Here is an 18,548-nt window from a genome sequence, read left to right as displayed (position 1 = left end):
AAATTTACGTTTGATAGGGTACCTGAATGCGACGGAGAGAATGAATCCAAGCTGGAAAATACCCTTCAGGATATTATTCAGGAAAATTTTCCTAAACTAGCAAAGCAGGTCAACATTCAACCCCAGGTAATACAGAGAACACCACAAAGATATTCCTCAAGAAGAGCAACCCCAAGGCACATAATCGTTAGATTCACCAGGGTTGAAACGAAGGAGAAAATACTAAGGGCAGCCAGAGAGAAAGGTCAGATTACCCACAAAGGCAAGCCTATCAGACTTACAGCAGATCTCTCGGCAGAAACTCTACAGGCCAGAAGAGAGTGGGGGCCAATATTCAACATCCTCAAAGAACAGAACCTTCAGCCCAGAATTTCATATCCAGCCAAACTAAGCTTCACAACTGAAGGAAAAATAAAATCTTTTATGAACAAGCAAGAACTCAGAGATTTTATTACCACCAGGCCTGCTTTACAAGAGCTTCTGAAAGAAGCATTACACACAGAAAGAAACAACCAGTATTAGCCTTTCTAAAAATACACCAAAAAGTAAAGAGCACCAACATAAAGAAGAATTTACACCAACGAATGGATAAAACAGCTGGTCAACATCAAATGGCAGTAACCCTAAATATAAATTGACTAAATCCCCCAATCAAAAGACACAGCCAAAACCCAATGGCATGTTACATTCAGACCTGTTTCACATGCAAGGATACACAAAGACTCAAAGGGATGGAGAAAGATTTACCAACCAAATGGAGAGCAAAAATAAATAATAAATAAATAAAAAGCAGGAGTTGCAATTCTCGTATAGGATAAAATAGATTTTAAAGCAACAAAGATATAGTGGTAAAAGGATCAATGCAACAAGAGCTAACGATCCTAACACCCAGATACGAGACTTAGATTCAATGAGACAGAAAATTAATAAGGATATCAAGGACTCGAACTCAGATCCGGAACAAGTAAACTTAATAAATATTTATAGAGCTCTCCACTTCAAATACACAAAATATACATTCTTGTCAATACCACATCACACCTACCCATTAGTTTAAAAGAAACATTGATTGGCCATTATTAATACCCAATTTTTTTCAGAATAAAGCAATATTTCCATTTACTCTCCCTCTTTCTCTTCCTCTTTCTTCCTGTCCTTTACTTATTTTTTTTTTCTTTCCTTCTCTCAAAAAAAAATCAACTTTTAAACCTCTAGATCCAGGTCAGCAATGTCTCTCTCATTGCTTGATTTCCTTCCTTCCCTTCCCTCCCTCCCTCCCTCCCTCCCCGCTTTCTCCCTTCCTTCCTTCCTTCATCCCTTCCTTCCTCCCTACCGTCCTTCTTCCCTCCCTTCCTTCCCCCCCCAAAAAAAAAAAATCTAGTTTATCAACTTAAATTCCAGTCTATATCTTACCTTTGACTGCATTAAATTATTTATTTATTTATTTATTTTTTTTGAGACGGAGTTTCACTCTTGTTACCCAGGCTGGAGTGCAATGGTGCAATCTCGGCTCACCGCAACCTCCGCCCCCTGGGTTCAGGCAATTCTCCTGCCTCAGCCTCCTGAGTAGCTGGGATTACAGGCACGCGCCACCATGCCCAGCTAATTTTTTTGTAATTTTTAGTAGAGACGGGGTTTCACCACGTTGACCAGGATGGTTTTAGCTCCCTGAATCCAGTTTTAATTCCTGAAGCAAATTCACTCCACCACATGTTCCATTTCCAAACCCATGGTTACACACAGAACCATTTCCCAGCACTGAGTCCTTCACCATAACGCAAAAGCAAATTAGGCCTGGCGTGGTGGCTCATGCCTCTAATCCCAGCACTTTGGGAGGCCCAGGCAGGCAGATCACCTGAAGTCAGGAGTTCAAGGCCAGCCTGGCCAACATGGTGAAACCCCATCTCTACTAAAAATACAAAAATTAGCTGGGTGTGGTGGCGCACACCTATAATCTCAGCTACTCTGGAGGCTGAGGCAGGAGAATTACTTGAACCCAAGAGGAGGAGGTTGCAGTGAGACAAATCACACCACTGCACTTCAGCCTGGGCAAACAGAGTGAGACTCGATCTCAAAAAAAAAAAACTAAAACATTATTTATGACTTTTAAGGGGCAGAAATTCTACTGGATTGAATAATTTGGCAGGAGAGATTTATGCTTTGTTGCCCAGGCTGGAGTGCAGTGGCTCAATCTTGGCTCACTGCAACCTCTGCCTCCCAGGTTCAAGCAATTCTCTTGCCTCAGCCTCCCAAGCAGCTGGGACTACAGGCACATGCCACCACACCCAGTTGATTTTTTGTATTTTTTTAGTAGCGATGGGGTTTCACCATGTTGCCCATTCTGGCTGCAAACTCCTGAGCTGAGGCAATCCACCCACCTTGGCCTCCCAAAGTTATGGGGTTACAAACATGAACCACTGCTCCTGGACATATATACTTTTTCTAGAGACAGGCTCTCCCCGTGTCACCCAGGCTGAAGTGCAGTGGTGCCATCATAGCTCACTGCAGCTTCAAACTCCTGGGCTAGAGCAATCCTCCTGCCTCATCCTCCTGAGTAGCTGGAACCACAAGAACATGCCACCACATTTGGCTAACTTTTTTCTGTATAGATGAGTTCTCATATGCTTCCCAGGCTGGTCTCAAACTCCTGGCCTCAAGTGATGCTCCCACCTCAGCCTCCCAAACAAAGCACTGGGGCTACAGGCATGAGCCACTGTGTCTGGCCTAGATTTCTTACATTTCTCACCTGCATTTTCTCATCTATTATCTTCAAAACACTCCTGCACTGGCACTTGGAGAGCAGCTGTGGGCTACGGATTTTGTAGGCACAGGCTGTCCATTTGCAACTTTGATTATTGCTCAGTCATTGCAATTAAGCCATGTTCTGCTTTTGCAGCACCAATAATAACTAGCTTTTAAACTTTTATCTTTCACAGCCCTCTTGTGAGGGAACATTTTCACGAACCTCTTCTGTTGTGTTGTTAGGAATACAGTAAGAAGGAATGATATTTGGCTTCCTCAATAGTGGAATCTATATTAGGGTTCCCCATAGGAACAGAACCAACAGAATAATACACAGGTATGTGAGAGGGAATTTATCAGGGGAATTGGCTCCCACAATTAAGGAGGCTAAAAAGTCCTAATACAGGCCAGCTGCAAGCTGGAAACCATGAGATGCCAGTGGTGTGGCTTAGACCAAGCCCAAAGGCCTCAGAATGAGAGAAGCCTTTGGTGTACTCTCAGTCCAAGGCCAAGGCCCTCCTGAGCACGCACTGCTGGTGGAAGCCCGAGATTCCCAAGGCCAGTGAGCTGGGAGTTCTGATGTCCAAGGCAGCAGAAGAAAGTCTGTCCCAGATTTCAAAGAGGGATGGATTTGCCTTCTATATTTGATTGGCCAGGTGCACCCATGGCCAATTGGCTGGTGCCTGCCAACCATGAGGGCAGATCCTCCCCACCTGGTCCACTCAGACTCTCGTGCCAATCTCCTGTGGAAACCCCCACCCACAGACATACACCTAAAATAAAGCTTCACCAGGTTTCCAAGTATTCCTTAATCCAGTCGCATTGATACCTGAAATTGTCCACAATTCCCCCTGCTTGTCAACCCGGCACCCACATGCATCGCCTTAAACCACACTTGGTTTCCCAGTGAAGACAGTGACAAGGTACTTTTCTTATTTAGTTGCATCCACCTACCATGATGTAACTATCCTGCATACAACCAAATACACAATCCCTTCCCCAGAATTCAGCTTTCAGGATTTTGACATTTAAGATTTTACTCCTTCAGGATTATACTTTTGGAACTTAGATTTTTGAGGAGTTATGGCATTCAGAATAGTGTTGTGAAAGGAAAATTAAATCTCAGGACCCCAGACTCACAATGCCAAAGGGAGAAGTCTGGAAACTGAGTGCCTTCCATTTTGTTCCTAAGTAGATAGCTGCAAAGAAAGAGGGCCACATATTTCCCCAGGTGGCCTCCCTCACAAATCGCTCACAAGGAAATTCCTTGCAGGTCCCAAAATCTTTGCCCTAAAACAGAATTCTGCTGAATTTCACCCTGATTTTCTTTTTTTTCTTGAGACAGAGTCTTGCGATATTACCCAGGCTGGAGTGCAATGGCACAGTCTCAGATCACTGCAACCTCCACCTCCCGGGCTCAAAAGATTCTCATGCCTCAGCCTCCCAAATAGCTTGGACTACAAGTGCACACCACCACGCCTGGCTAATTTTTGTATATTTAGTAGAGACAGGGTTTTGCCATGCTGGCCAGGTTGGTCTTGAACTCCTGGCCTCAAGTGATCTGCCTACCTCAGCCTCCCAAAGTGCTGGGATTACAGGCGTGAGCCACCATGCCCAGCTGATAATGTAAATTTATAGCTTATCTTAAACAGGTACTGGACGGAACTAGAAATCATCCCTCCTCTCACTCCAAGACAAATGCATGATTGCCCTCTTCTCCTCTATGCTTGCTTTTATCTTACATAAAATGTAGATTTGCTGAAAGCCAGGCAAATGAATAATTGTTCCCTGACCCCTCCTTTCACAGGTAACATGTGGATTCAGTGAGCACTAATCAAAGTCTTGCAAGAATGTAACCACTCACTTCCCAACATAGCCTCCCTCCCTTTTTTTTCTTTTTCCCTGCTCCCCCTGCCACCCTTTGCCCTTTAAATATTGAAATCCTCAAACCCCTCCTTGGAAAAAGCACAGGCCACAGGTGCTACTGTGACTTGTGTCTCTTTTTCCCCAAGTGCATCCTCAATCAACCTTGGAAAAATGAACCTCTAAATGGATTGAGACCTGTCTCAGATACTTTTTGGTTTACAGCAGGGGTCCCCAAAGCCCCAGGCCACAGACCCGTAGCAGTCCACAGCCAGTTAGGAACCATTACTACCTGAGCTCCGCCTCCTGTCAGATCAGGGGTGGCATTCAATTCTTGTAGGAGCACAAAGCCAATTGTGAACTGAGCATTTGAGGGATGTAGGTTGCATTCTCCGTATGAGAATCTAATGCCTGATGATCTGAGGTGGAACAGTTTCATCTCAAAACCATCCTTACCCATTCTCTATCCATGGAAAAATTGTCTTCCAAGAAGACAATTTGGCCCCTAGTGCCAAAAAGGTTGGGGGTTGCTGGTTTATAGTGTCTTTCAGGATTGTGGTTTGCACTGGCCCTTTCACCATTCTATCGACTTCTTAACAAAACTTTTCAAAGCAATTTAATTTTTTAATTATGTTTTCAACTCGGAATAGAGGTTTGCTCACTGAAAAATGCAAGTCTGAAATGCAAACCTGAATGTGGTGATAATAAGAGGCTGAGTGAGCTTAAGAGCCCAGCACCAGTTCCCAAAACCAAGCATGTGCTGAGAGGTTTACTATGGAGATGCAGATGATCAGATCCTAGTGTACTCTGAGAAACTGCAAGAAAGCAGGATTCTGAAGCCGCCATGCCAAAATGGAAGTTTCCTTCCAGTGTGGTTTCAGACTTAAAACTTCACCATTAAAGGTAGTTCATGTGGCTGGGTGTGATGCCTCACACCTATAATCACAGCACTTCGGGAGGCTAAGGCAGGTAGATCACCTGAGGTCAGGAGTTCAAGACCAGCTTGGCCAACATGGTGAAACTCCATCTCTACCAATAATAAAAAAATTACCCAGACGTTGTGGCACATGCATTTTGAAATCCCAACTACTTGGGAGGCTGAGGCAGAAGAATCACTGGAACCCAGGAGGTGGAGATCGCAGTGAGCCAAGATCACACCACTGCGCTCCAGTCTGGGGGACAGAGCGAGACTCTATCTCAAAAAATAAATAATAAATAAATAAAGTTCATGTCAAAGAAGGAAAACTGGGTTAAAGCCAAGAGCAATAGGTAGAGCCAAATCTAGCTGGAGTGGAAAGAAGATAGCCAAACTCAACAGGCTGGGCTAAGAAACAAATATTAACAAAAATGGCATTTCTTATTGGAGATGTTCTGTGAGTCTAGTGCTGTTCTAAGTCCTCCTCGTCATAACTCATTCAGTCCACATGACCCCACCCTAACAATCAGGCATTTTCACTTGTTGTTCCCATTTTAAAATAAGGAAATTGAGGCTCAGAAAGGTTATGTAACTTATCCAAGGACCCAGAGCTAATAAGTAGAAAAGCTGGGATTCAAACCCAGGCCATTCCATTCCAGGATTCAGGCACTTAACGACTGGAATGGTGCCATGATCTTAATGTCCTCAAAAGACCCACTTTGGGGCTGGGCACCGTGGCTCATGCCTATAATCCCAGCACTTTGGGAGGCCAAGGCAGGAGGATTACCTGAGGTCAGGAGTTCAAGACCAGCCTGACCAACGTGGTGAAACCCTGTCTCTACTAAAAATACAAAAATTAGCCAGGCACAGTGGCAGGTGCCTATAATCCCAGCTACTCAGGAGGCTGAGGCAGGAGAATCGCTTGAACCCAGGAGGCAGAGGTTACAGAGAGCAGAGATTGCACCACTGCACTTCAGCCTGGGTGACAAGAGTGAGACTCTATCTTAAAAAAAAAAAGACCGACTTTGGAAACTAACATCCACCTTGTTTCATCAAACTTAAGTAAACCTGAAATGTTATGATTTCATCATTTTTACTGATTTACTTATAATTATTATCCCTTTATGAATTTTCATTTTCTAAAATGACTACTGATAAAATATTGATAATTCTTATCAAAAGGGCATTTGTTTTTTTAAGAAACACATTATTAAATGGGGAAGAAAAAGTATGGCATTGTAGACAGATGGGGTCAAGCCTCTCATGGGCAAGCCCTGAAGAGTGACGGCTCACAGCGAGGATGCCCGCCCTCACCCACTGAGGACAGCTGACCCCAGAGGGTCCACTTCTTGATATCCTGCATGGAATGGTTAAACAGCAAAGTGCATGTTGAAACCAAAAAACCCAGTATCTCATCAAGTTTACAATGACAGGAGAAGACCAAAACTTTGCTCTACTGTTCACAGACGAACATGGGCTTAGCCAAGGAAAGGTGCTAGTGTAAGTCTGTGTGCTATGGGTTGACTTCTTATTTTTCAATTAGAGAGAAAAATATGAGATGGTTTGACAAAGGGTGACTGACAAGCATGGCTTAGATTTTTGTTTTCAAGGTTAAATGTTCTCAGTCAACAACTGGGAAAACTACAGATATTTAACTAAACTTATGCTTCCAACAATGGCTAAGTGCTCTAAGGCAGCAGTCCCAAACCTTTTTGGCACCAGGGACCAGTTTTGTGGAAGACAGTTTTACACAAATGAGGGGGAAGTTTGGCCTGGGGCCAAACTCTAGGGAAAGGAGGGGATACTGAGCCCAGACTCTCAAAAGGCGTGAAGGGCGCCAGGTCTGGATCAACCAGCAGAAGCAGATGCCACTTGTCCCTATAGGAAACTGTTCTCAAATTCCCAATTCCAGCTCAAAGGACTGATCAAGATTAAGCAAAATGGGCTGGGTACAGTGGCTCATGTCTGTAATTCATGCATTTCGGGAGGCTGAAGGGGAGGATCACCTGAGGTCAGGAGTTCGAGACCACCCTGGCCAACATGCCAAAACTCCATCTCTACTAAAAAATACAAAAATTAGCCAGGTGTGGTGGCAGGCACCTGTAATCCCCGCTACTCCCCAGCTACTCAGGACGCTGAGTCAGGAGAATCAGTTGAACTCAAAAGACAGAGGTTGCAGTGAGCCAAGATTGTGCCCCTGGACTCCAGCCTGGGCAACAGAGTGAGAATCCCTCAACAAAAAGAAAAAAATTAAGCAAAATCCTACAATCACAGGTCACCAAACACAGAAGAAAGCAAATCACAGTGAACATCACCTGAAACAAAAACCCTTAAATTCTCAAGAGCTGTAGATGCTGGGATTGTCAGATACAGAATATAGCATAGCTGTGCATGACACCTAAAGAAATAAAAGGCACAGCTGGCCAGGCGCAGTGGCTCATGCCTGTAATCCCAGCACTTTGGGAGCCCGAGGCAGGCAGATCACCTGAGGTCAGTAGTTCAAGACAAACCTGGCCAACATAGTGAAACCCCATCTCTACTAAAAATACAAAAAATTAGCCAGGTGTGGTGGCAGGTACCTGTAATCCCACCTACTCGGGAGGCTAGGGCAGGAGAATTGCTTGAATCTGGGAGGCAAAGGTTGCAGTTAGCAGAGATCGCACCACTGCACTCCAGCCTGGGTGACAGAGAGAGACTCTGCCTTAAAAAAAAAAAAGAACAGAAATAAAAGGCACAGTCACAAGGATCACCAGTGAAAGAGTATTTGGAATGAATATATACATTTGGGGAAAAACTGTGCAACTTTTACAAATAAAATATAAAATTGTTAAAATCAAAAACTCCATCATCAGGTTAAACATTAAATCAGACAGAGCTAAAGAGAGAATTAATGAATGGAAGATATACATAAATGTTTTTACTACATGTGACTATATCACTGCAATTGAAATCAAGTTTGAGAATTAAAGATTGTTGATCAAAGAGGTCATGAGCTGTCTTAGTTCATTTACACAGAATGAAAAGTGTGGCAGGTGGAACTACAGTGCTGGAGGGAGGGAAGAACGAAGGGGAGATGGTGTTCCCTATTTTTTTTTTTTTGAGGTGGAGTCTCCTCTGTCACCTAGGCTGGAGCCCAGTGGCATGGTCTTGGCTTCCTGCAACCTCCACCTCCTGGGTTCAAGAGATTCTTCTGCCTCAGACACCCGAGTAGCTAGGACTACAGGTGCGCATCACCATGCCCAGCTAATTTTTGTATTTTTAATAGAGATGGGGTTTTGCCAAGTTGGCCAGGCTAGTCTCAAACTCCCGACCTCAGGTTATTCACCTGCCTCAGACTCCCTATTTATTTTTTTGCACCTTTTAAATGATTTTCTGGTTGCATGTATCACCTATTTATGCAAAGGGATTTTCAAGTCTTTAGAAGATTGAAATAGACACAAACTATATGGCCTCTCAACAAGAAGATATACCTAAAGAAAATTTCAAGAACAGGGCCAGATGCGGTGGCTCACATCTATAATCCCAGCACTTTAGGAGGTCGAGGCGGGTGGATCATGAATGAGGTCAGGAGATCAAGACCATTCTGGCTAACATGGTGAAACCCCATCTCTACTAAAAATACAAAAAATTAGCTGAGTGTAGTGGTGTGTACCTGTAGTCCCAGCTACTCAAGAGGCTGAGGCAGGAGAATCGCTTGAACCCAGGAGGCAGAGGTTGCAATGAGCCAAGATCACACCACTGCACTTCAGCCTGGGTGACAGAGTAAAACTCCAACTCAAAAAAAAGAAAATTTTGGCTAGGTGTGGTGGCTCACGCCTGTAATCCCAGCACTTTGGGAGGCCGAGGTGGGCAGATCTTAAAGTCAAGAGATTGAGGTCATCCTGGCCAACACGGTGAAACCAATCTCTACTTTAAAAATACAAAAATTAGCTGGGCGTGGTGGCGTGTGCCTGTAGTCCCAGCTACTTGGGAGGCTGAGGCAGGAGAATTGCTTGAACCTGGGAGGCAGAGGTTGCAGTGAGCCGAGATTGAGCCACTGCACTCCAGCCTGGCGCCTGGTGACAGAGCAAGACTCTGTCTCAAAAAAAGAAAAATCAAGAACAAAAAAGCCTAACTTTTGGACAATAGAATAGCCTGATGTCTCTCTTTAGAAATTTTCCTGACTATAGCAGGTACAGCACTATAGGAAATGGCTGTCATAGCCACACAATTACATGAAGAAGGGATCTTGAAAAACTAAGGACATGGTGACAAAGACAAAAATGTATTACTGCCAGGTACGGTGGCAAGAGCCTGTAGTCCCAGATAACCAGGAGGCTAAGGCAGGAAGACTGCTTGAGCCCAGGAGTTTGAGTCCAGACTGGGCAACACAGTGAGACCCCATCTCTTTATTTAAAAAAAAAAAATCCTTGGCATTGAACTTGAAATGTCAGCTGAATTCATTTCAGACAAACTTTCAGAAATCAATCGGCAACATCATATTTTGGAGAACGGGACATTAGCATGACTTTCAAAACCAACAGTATTATGCTTGCTCCTGGTCTTTTGGGCTGGGTTTCCAAGTATCCTGGGTCCTGCCACCTCCTTTGCTGCAGGGAGGTGACTTTCCAGAGAAAGTCAAAGAAACACAAAGGGATTCTGACAGAATAGAGAGAGGCACATCTTGATTTGACTTGTCAAGCGATACTGTCAACCAATGCTTCTACTTATCTATGGTTTCTTACCCCAAAAAGCAGGAAAGGAGAAACTGTAGGATAAACAGAACATTCTTCCATTGGTTGAATTCAGTAGCCTATTATTAAAAAGAAAAAAGCTAATGATTAGGTTAATTACATTGCAGTTTTATTGATTTTACCAAACTGCATTTTGATACATGAACCATTTTCCCAAACAGAAAATATAATGCTAAAAATCCTAGGTGATACTAGTTATGTGATGTTGGGCAAATTAATTTTCTTCCCTGAAACTCAGATTCACTTTGCAGAATGTAGATTATTTAAAAAAAGAAAGCCTTCCTCAAAAGGTTGATATAAGGACCGAATGAAATTGGTTAAGGCTTTGCAGACGACCAGCACAAAATCCTGATCACTATTACTGCTGATTCATGGACTTTATACATCTTTGCTAATTTAATTTGTGGTCCCAAATTCAAGGTTGAGTTTACATTTTATAAATAATTTTAGAAGAAAGTTTATTATCTCTCTCTTTTTTTCTTTCTTTCTTTCTTTTTTGAGACCAGGTCTTGCTCTGTCACCCACGCTGGAGTGCAATGGTGTGATCATGGCTCACTGCAATCTCTATCTCCTCAGATCAATCAATCCTCCCACCTCAGCCTCTTGAGTAGCTGGGACTACAGGCACAGGTCACCATGTCCAGCTAATTTTTTTCTTTTTTTTTTTTTAGTAGACAGGGTCTTGCCATGTTGCCCAGGCTGGTCTCGAATTCCTGAGCTCAAGTGATCTGCCTTCCTTGGCCTCCCATAGTACTGGGATTACAGGCATGAGCCACCACACCCAGCCAGAAAGTTAATTCTTAATAATGTGGGCAAGAAACGTTTAAGTTCAAAAACTGTTTTCAAGAACTTCCACATGTTTAGGAAGTATTGCGAACAAATAAACTATTATTTGCTACCTATAAAGCAATCAAGTAATTGGCGTGGAGGAGATGGTAGACAAAGAAGTATAATACTTCATTTCTGGCCGGGCACGGTGGCTCACACCTGTAATCCCAGCACTTTGGGAGGCGGAAGCCGGTGGATCACCTGAGGTCAGGAGTTTGAGAACAGCCTGGCCAACATGGTGAAAACCCATTTCTACTAAAAATACAAAAATTAGCCAGATGTAGTGGCAGGTGCCTGTAATCCCAGCTACTTGGGAGGCTGAGGCAGGAGAATCGCTTGAACCCAGGAGGCAGAAGTTGCAGTGAGTCAAGGTCGTACCATTCCACTTAGCCCAGGGAACAAGAGCGAAACTCTATCTCAAAAAACAAAAACAAACAAACAAAATAGACTCAATTTCTGCTGTCCAGGAGTTTAATCCCTAACTGAGAAAATAAAATTAACCCTCTTGAAATGACAGGTGACAATAAGAAGGAGTATTTCATTTGTGGTTGGTCCCCTGCCCGTATCCAAAAATGATTTTTAAGATGCCTGAAGACTGTTCATAAGTATGTGCTCGATAACATTATTGAATATAAGTTCTACTCACTTTCTATTAAGCAATACTTTGTTAGCCAAGTTTTAGAAACTCTATACATTTAAAATGAAATCTTTTAACTTTATAATTCACATTTTAAACAAGGTAGAATGCTCTTCTCTAATTAGTACCATCTTGCCACATTTCACTGTCATTGTTTCATTAGTAATGCTTTGCCCACTTATCAAAAAGAAACACATTACAAAAATAAGCTGTGCATGCTGGTATGCACACTTATGGTCCCAATCTGGAAGGTGGAGGTTGCAGTGAGCTGAGATTGTGCCACTGCACTCCAGCCTGGGCGACACAGTGAGACTCTGTCTCAAAAAAAAAAAAAAAGATGTGCCACCTGGGAGGATCACTTGTTCCCAAGAGGTTAAGACTGCAGTTGCCATGACAGCCTGGGCAACAGAGTGAGACTCTGTCTCAAAAAAATACAATAAAATAAATAAAAATAAAGTATATATTAAGTCTCTTGTTCTTTATATAAGGGAGGGATATGTTTTTCACACATGAAGGAGAAAGCAAACACTTTTCATATACAAATAAAGTAATTGAGATGACACTGGAGAATGTGTTTCTAGAGCCAGAGCACCTGGACTGGCCACCTGCTATCCTTGGGAAGATATTTAAACACAATACCCCAGATGCTTCGCCTATACAACGGAAATATTAACGCGACCCTCTCTTCTGTGGAAATGCAGTGAGACAGTTCATGAACAATGCTTTGAAAAATGTCTGACATAAGCCCTCAACAAATACTAGCTAGTATTATTATTACATGAGAAAGTAGAAGAATTCTGCATGATAATCATTACAGGCAGGTGGCAACTTCTGAAAACACCATGCTACAAGTTTAGAAGTCAATGACATTGATATGAGAACACTTACATCTTCTGAAACAATGTTATATATTATTAACATAATATACCTAATCTATTCTACTCATAAAGTACCTAAAATTCAGTTTCTGGCCACTATGCCTTTCACAGCGTTGTTCCCATGGGGAAATGTGCTTTTAGTCCCAATAAGATGTTTTAACAATCTTTAGGAGTTTCTAGATTTCTATTTCTGGATATATATATATAGCCAGAATTTCAGAACAGATAAACTCCAGTGATAAAAAAATAAAAATTTAAATTTAAAAAAAGAAACTTGTTTTTATAATAATGAAAGAAGGGCCGGGTGCGGTGGCTCACGCCTATAATCCCAGCACTTTGGAAGGCCAAGGCGGGTGGATCACAAGGTCAAGAGATTGAGACCATCCTGGTCAACAAGGTGAAACCCCGTCTCTACTAAAAAAAATACAAAAATTAGCTGGGCATGGTGGTGCACGCCTGTAGTCCCAGCTACTCGGGAGGCTGAGGCAGGAGAATTGCTTGAACCCAGAAGGCGGAGGTTGCGGTGAGCCGAGATTGTGCCATTGCACTCCAGTCTGGGTAACAACAGCGAAACTCCATCTCAAAAAAAAAAAAAAAATGAAAGAAGACAAGCCACTAGGACCACTTCATTAAGAGTTCATAATTTTTTTTTTTTGAGACGGAGTCTCGCTCTGTCGCCCAGGCTGGACGACAGTGGTGCAATCTCTGCTCACCGAAACCTCTGCTTCCTGGGTTCAAGTGATTCTCCTGCCTCAGCCTCCCAAGTAGCTGGGAATATAGTTGCCTGCCACCATGCCCAGCTACTTTTTGTATTTTACTACCTAAAATACTCTCTACAAGACGGGGGTTGCCGGGCGCGGTGGCTCACGCCTGTAATCCCAGCACTTTGGAAGGCCGAGGCGGGTGGATCATGAGGTCAAGAGATCGAGATCATCCTGGTCAACATGGTGAAACCCCGTCTCTACTAAAAATACAAAAAATTAGCTGGGCATGGTGGCGCGTGCCTGTAATCCCAGCTACTCAGGAAGCTGAGGCAGGAGAATTGCCTGAACCCAGGAGGCAGAGGTTGCAGTGAGCCGAGATTGCGCCATTGCACTCCAGCCTGGGTAACAAGAGCGAAACTCCATCTCAAAAAAAAAAGATGGGGGTTTCATCTTGTTGGCCAGGCTGGTCTCAAACTCCTGACTTCCGGTGATCCACCTGCCTCATCCTCCCACAGTGCTGGAATTAGACATGAGCCATGGCACCTAGCGAAGACTTCATAACTTTGTTTTATGTAATGTTGCTGGCACTGACTCAGTTTAAAATTAATTGATGGTAGTTGAAAAACAAATAAAGCGTTTTCAGATATCCTGCCCTGCTCATTTTTAGTACAGAGGGGCAGGTGCCTGCTTTATCTTCCAACACGGAATTAACAGGGAGGCCCAGGTTCACAATGTTCTGACCTGAAACACAGAGCTCTTTATTGAGATTGGTGCCATTTGGTGGTTTTCCATATAAACCCGTGAAAATGGCTATTTGTGTCTGGGGACGAAGCTGCTAAGCCCTTCTGCTGATCCCTCCTTCCGGGAAGGGAACTGGACAAATGAGAAAGTCCAGCTGGAGAAAGAACAATGAGCCGCCCAGGAGTCCACAGCAGCCTCCAGCGTTCAGAGTCACTCCAACCCTAAAAGGGCTGCAAATGGATGACGTTCAACAGGTGTGCATCACACACCCATGCTTATCGCTAAATAGTCTGTCGGTGGTGAATGGGTGCTGCCCCAGCCTCGAGCCAGCAATGCAGGGTTACCACCTGGCTGGGCAGGGGGGTGTCTGGAGTTGAGTCTGTGGGTGGAGGCCCCACTGAGGAGGGTTTTGCCAATCACACTTGTTTCTCAGATTCAGTTACATCCAGCAAAATTCTCAGAGGCTGTGTGGTCCATGACTTCCAGAAGAAGTCTGGGCTTGCTTGCACCCTGAAGGGTAGGCACTATGGCTGTCACTATGGTGAATGTCCATACTCCCTAAGAGACGTGGCCTCCACCACTCCACTGGGCCTCAGATCTTACTACTATTTTGCCGTTTTATTTGTCTCTCACCAGCAGCAGATAGGGTTACCAGGGCAAATACTGAAAGAACACCACCTTCCCAAAATTGAAATGTGGATCCTGGAATATTCAGAGGTAAAATGGTGTGATGGCAGGGATAGGTTTCAAAATACTCCAGAGGAACAAAAAAGTGGGGGTGGAGGAGAACAGATAAAATAAGATAGTAAAAGGTCAAAGTGTTAAAGCTAGGTGGTGGGTCTGTGACAACTCATTGAATTATTCTATTTTGTGCATGTTTCAAAATGTCCATAATAGACAGTCACACAAATAAAAAAACCTAGTTTTTAAAACTATCAAAATCCCCTTCTAGGGTAAGCAGCTCTCCCAGGGCCCCCGCATTAGCAAAGGGGGATACAGAACTCAAACTCAGATTCTTATCGTTGTTTTCCAAAAAGTTCCAAGTCCAGAGTCCTTGGCACTCCTTGATATGTGGCTAAGGATACATGCCAATGCAAGAGTAGTGCCAAAAGGTGTCATTAGGGATATCAAACATCTTCCTATGACACACCCTTCCTGGTAGTCCTAGCTACCTCAACATGTTTTATTTCAATGCATACCAAATATTAAATATTAAACTTTCTAAAGCCGGCTAAGGAAAATAGGAATGATTGTATCAGCTCACCTGCCGCAGGTCTCCTGTGGAGACACTAATAATAACAGTTGGGATGATCATGAAGCAGGCATTGTAGAAAAGCACTCCGTATTTCCCTAGCTCCTGCAAAAACAGAAACAAAAAAGAAAACCACTCAATTTTACAGACGTGACGCATAGATTTCCTGGAGCCACTTATACAACTGCATATTCATACAAAGTTAGAATATGCATTCTGAGCAACTCTATTGGAATATTTTCAGCCAATTTCTGAAATAAAATGCTTCATTTTGAAGGTACTGAGATTTTGGAATAAACATTTGTTTTACACCAAAACTACAGAGAAAACACATGGCAGTGGAAAGCCTCTAGGGTCCCCTTCATCTGCAGCATTCTAATTCTGTGGGCTTTTTAAAAGCATGTTATTCAAAATGGGAAATCAGGAATGAAATTAAGAACATTAAAAATGCTAATATAAACAAAACTCTTTTAAAAACATCTGCTCTTTCCACTAAAGAACAGCAGCATTCTATATTTACTTTCATTAAAGTGGCCACCCCACTTCACCGTTTTCAAAAACGGATGACACATTGTGATTCGCAAAAGACAACAAACCAGTTTTTGTAAAACGGCCACCATTAAAAAAAAAAATGGCCATGTTGGGGGTACAGAAAAAAAACAGTGGAGATAAAAAAAAAATAGCTCATGGAAATAAGCCTGTTGGTCAGTGATCTCCCTCATCCAACACAAAGAGCTTGAAACAAAGAAACATATGCCTGATTCATCCTCCCCGGCTTCCCGTAACAGCTGGGGGTGGGGGAGGGACGGTGCCTCCACGTGACAGGCAGACACACAAAAGCAGAGCTCCTCTGCCCCAGCCCCGCATCATCAGAAGCAGAAGCTATTGCAGGAGGAGAGCTTACAAATTATCCATTCCAGTCATTTCACTCCACAGGTGAGGAAACCAAAGTTTGGAGAAGTTATGGTTCAAAGTCACAACAGCCAGTAAGCAGCAAAACTTGTTTCTGTAACCAACATCTCCAGACCCCAAACTAGTGCTCTCAGAACAAACACTGTGACCCCTGACCTTGCTGCCTTGGTCACTGATGACGCTGGTATAAAAATTAATTTGCCTTTCAAAATAATCTCTTTTTATATATTTTGAGTGTGCATCTAAACTAGTGGCTTTGCCTATCCTATCTCATTTTCACCCAAAATTTTGCAAATAATAACTTATACAGATAAGATAACTAAAAATAATTCATAATTTACAGGTCATATTACATAGGTTAAATTACGGACCAGCTGTACACATTCATTTTCACTTTGCATCCTATTCTAGGGGCCAGATGACTCAGCCAAAACGCCATAGGTGAGATCTGATACCTTTGGGTCCATTTTCTGTTTGGTATAAACTCCATTTGCTGCTGTGAAGATGTCATTCAGGAATACAAAAATATAGCCTTCTAAGTTAAAAGCAAGGTCGGACCTGGGAAGGAGACCACAAAAGGAGAATGATTATTCAAAAACTCACAATTTGGCCTCCAAGCCAGCCTGTTCTATCTTTTGCTAATCAAGCCCGCCTTACTGTGGCACACTTTCCACGCTTTGTGGTAGCAAATGGTTAATTCCTCTGCTTTGCCTCCAGACAAAAACCAAAACAGCCATCAGGTGGCTTCAATTCCATCGTGAATGGCTTAAAACCAGAGGGACACTAACGATCTTCCTTCACCTGCAACCCCTTTCTTTTGCTAGCTGATGAATCCGTATAATAATCGGTGAGCCCTGACTTTCTGAAGCGGAGTCATTCACCCCAACCCACCCAGGGGCTTTGCTTATTGTAGTGAACAGGTCCAACCCCAGGGTGCAGCCAGTGAGGGGCAGCTGGGCAGAGACTGGGTAGGAGGGGTTGTGTGAGACAGTGACACCTCCATCTGGACCAAACCGCACCCTGTCCACCAAAATGGCCAGGCAGGTATCTATCCTTCTATGTTACCCCTCTAAGGCTCCTGTCTTCTCATTCTTTTGAAATATCTTCTCTTCCATTTCCATTGTAAATAGCACCAGTGTAAAACATCTGGGGAGCTTTGACAGGAAGGAGGGAAACATAAGAGTTGAGCCACACCGTGGCTCGCCCACCTGCACTTGGTCCTTGCAAACAGTGCTAGACCCAGGTCATAATTCAGAAATACACATTGCCAGGGAGGAAAGCCTTTTCCTGTACCATCTTAGGTTCAGTGCCTGCCTGCCCGCTAATTTAACTGACAAAAGACAGATTAACAGGAGAAAGGGAATACAAATCTTATTAATATGTTCCCTGGAGTTCACTGAAAAGAAGTGAAACTCAAACAGTTAGACTTGGGGACTTATGTTTTAACAAAGGAAAGAGGATTTGGGCTTCAAGAGACAACAAATACATTGTGTAATGATTAAAAAGTAACTAGGAAACCTACGGTGGAAATGATGAATGATAAGGGTTATTTAAGGGTTTTTTATGCAGACACATGTCAGGGCTGACCCTCCATTCCTTGATAGAATTGCTCTCCTCTTCCTGAGATGGGAGAAGGGTCCCCATCACAATGGGAAATTGATACAATTATCAATTAAATGGTTTTTTAGGCAGAAAGGAGAAGGCAGCAAACTTCCTGTATCTGTTGATTCTTAATTGTCCTCAGCTCAAAAGAATCCTGATCCCGGCTGGGTGCAGTGGCTCAGCACTTTGGGAGGCCAAGGCGGGTGGATCACAAGGTCAAAAGATCGAGACCATCCTGGTCAACAAGGTGAAATCCCGGTGCGCGCCTGTAGTCCCAGCTACTCGGGAGGCTGAGGCAGGAGAATTGCTTGAACCCAGAAGGCGGAGGTTGCGGTGAGCCGAGATCATGCCATTGCACTCCAGTCAGGGTAACAACAGCAAAACTCCGTCTCAAAAAAAAAAAAAAGAATCCTGATCCCGTAGTGGCATATTCTGCAGTGGCATATCCTGAATCTTATTCAATGTCAAAATAAGATTATCTCTAACCAAAGAGAATGAAACAGAGAGCAAAAATTGTACCAAAATCTGAATGCAAATTAAACTAGATGTTGGCTTCAGGCCTCCACACATTATCTACAAACATATTTGTGAAAAGGGATTAATTTTAGGTCATTATAAGTCAGAATTCTCTCTCAGTCAGTTTTTTAAAAAAAAGGATTTTCTCCAAAATAAGTCTTCCAAATCTCTTACCTACCCACATGTGATTCAGCGAGAAGAAGAGCAGAGTTTGCCTCCCCCAGA

The 18,548-nt window shown here is 43.2% G+C and overlaps 1 protein-coding gene across 9 annotated transcripts in view; it reads right to left on the bottom strand.

The window, feature by feature from the left end:
• SLC35D2 (solute carrier family 35 member D2) overlaps positions 1-18,548 on the bottom strand; it is an 86,465-nt gene that overhangs the window by 25,526 nt on the left and 42,391 nt on the right. For all 9 annotated transcript variants that reach the window (XM_054254026.2, XM_002742755.7, XM_008993813.5 and 6 more), the window contains 3 exons: positions 16,661-16,763; positions 15,306-15,398; positions 10,246-10,313 (listed from right to left, as the gene is read on the bottom strand). In XM_054254026.2, the coding sequence (XP_054110001.1) occupies positions 10,246-10,313; positions 15,306-15,398; positions 16,661-16,763 (264 nt within the window). The remainder of the gene's footprint in view (positions 1-10,245; positions 10,314-15,305; positions 15,399-16,660; positions 16,764-18,548) is intronic.

Source organism: Callithrix jacchus, chromosome 1, assembly GCF_049354715.1.
Source record: "Callithrix jacchus isolate 240 chromosome 1, calJac240_pri, whole genome shotgun sequence".
NCBI classification, from domain to species: Eukaryota; Metazoa; Chordata; class Mammalia; order Primates; family Cebidae; genus Callithrix; species Callithrix jacchus.
This window is presented reverse-complemented; position numbering and strand designations above follow the sequence as displayed.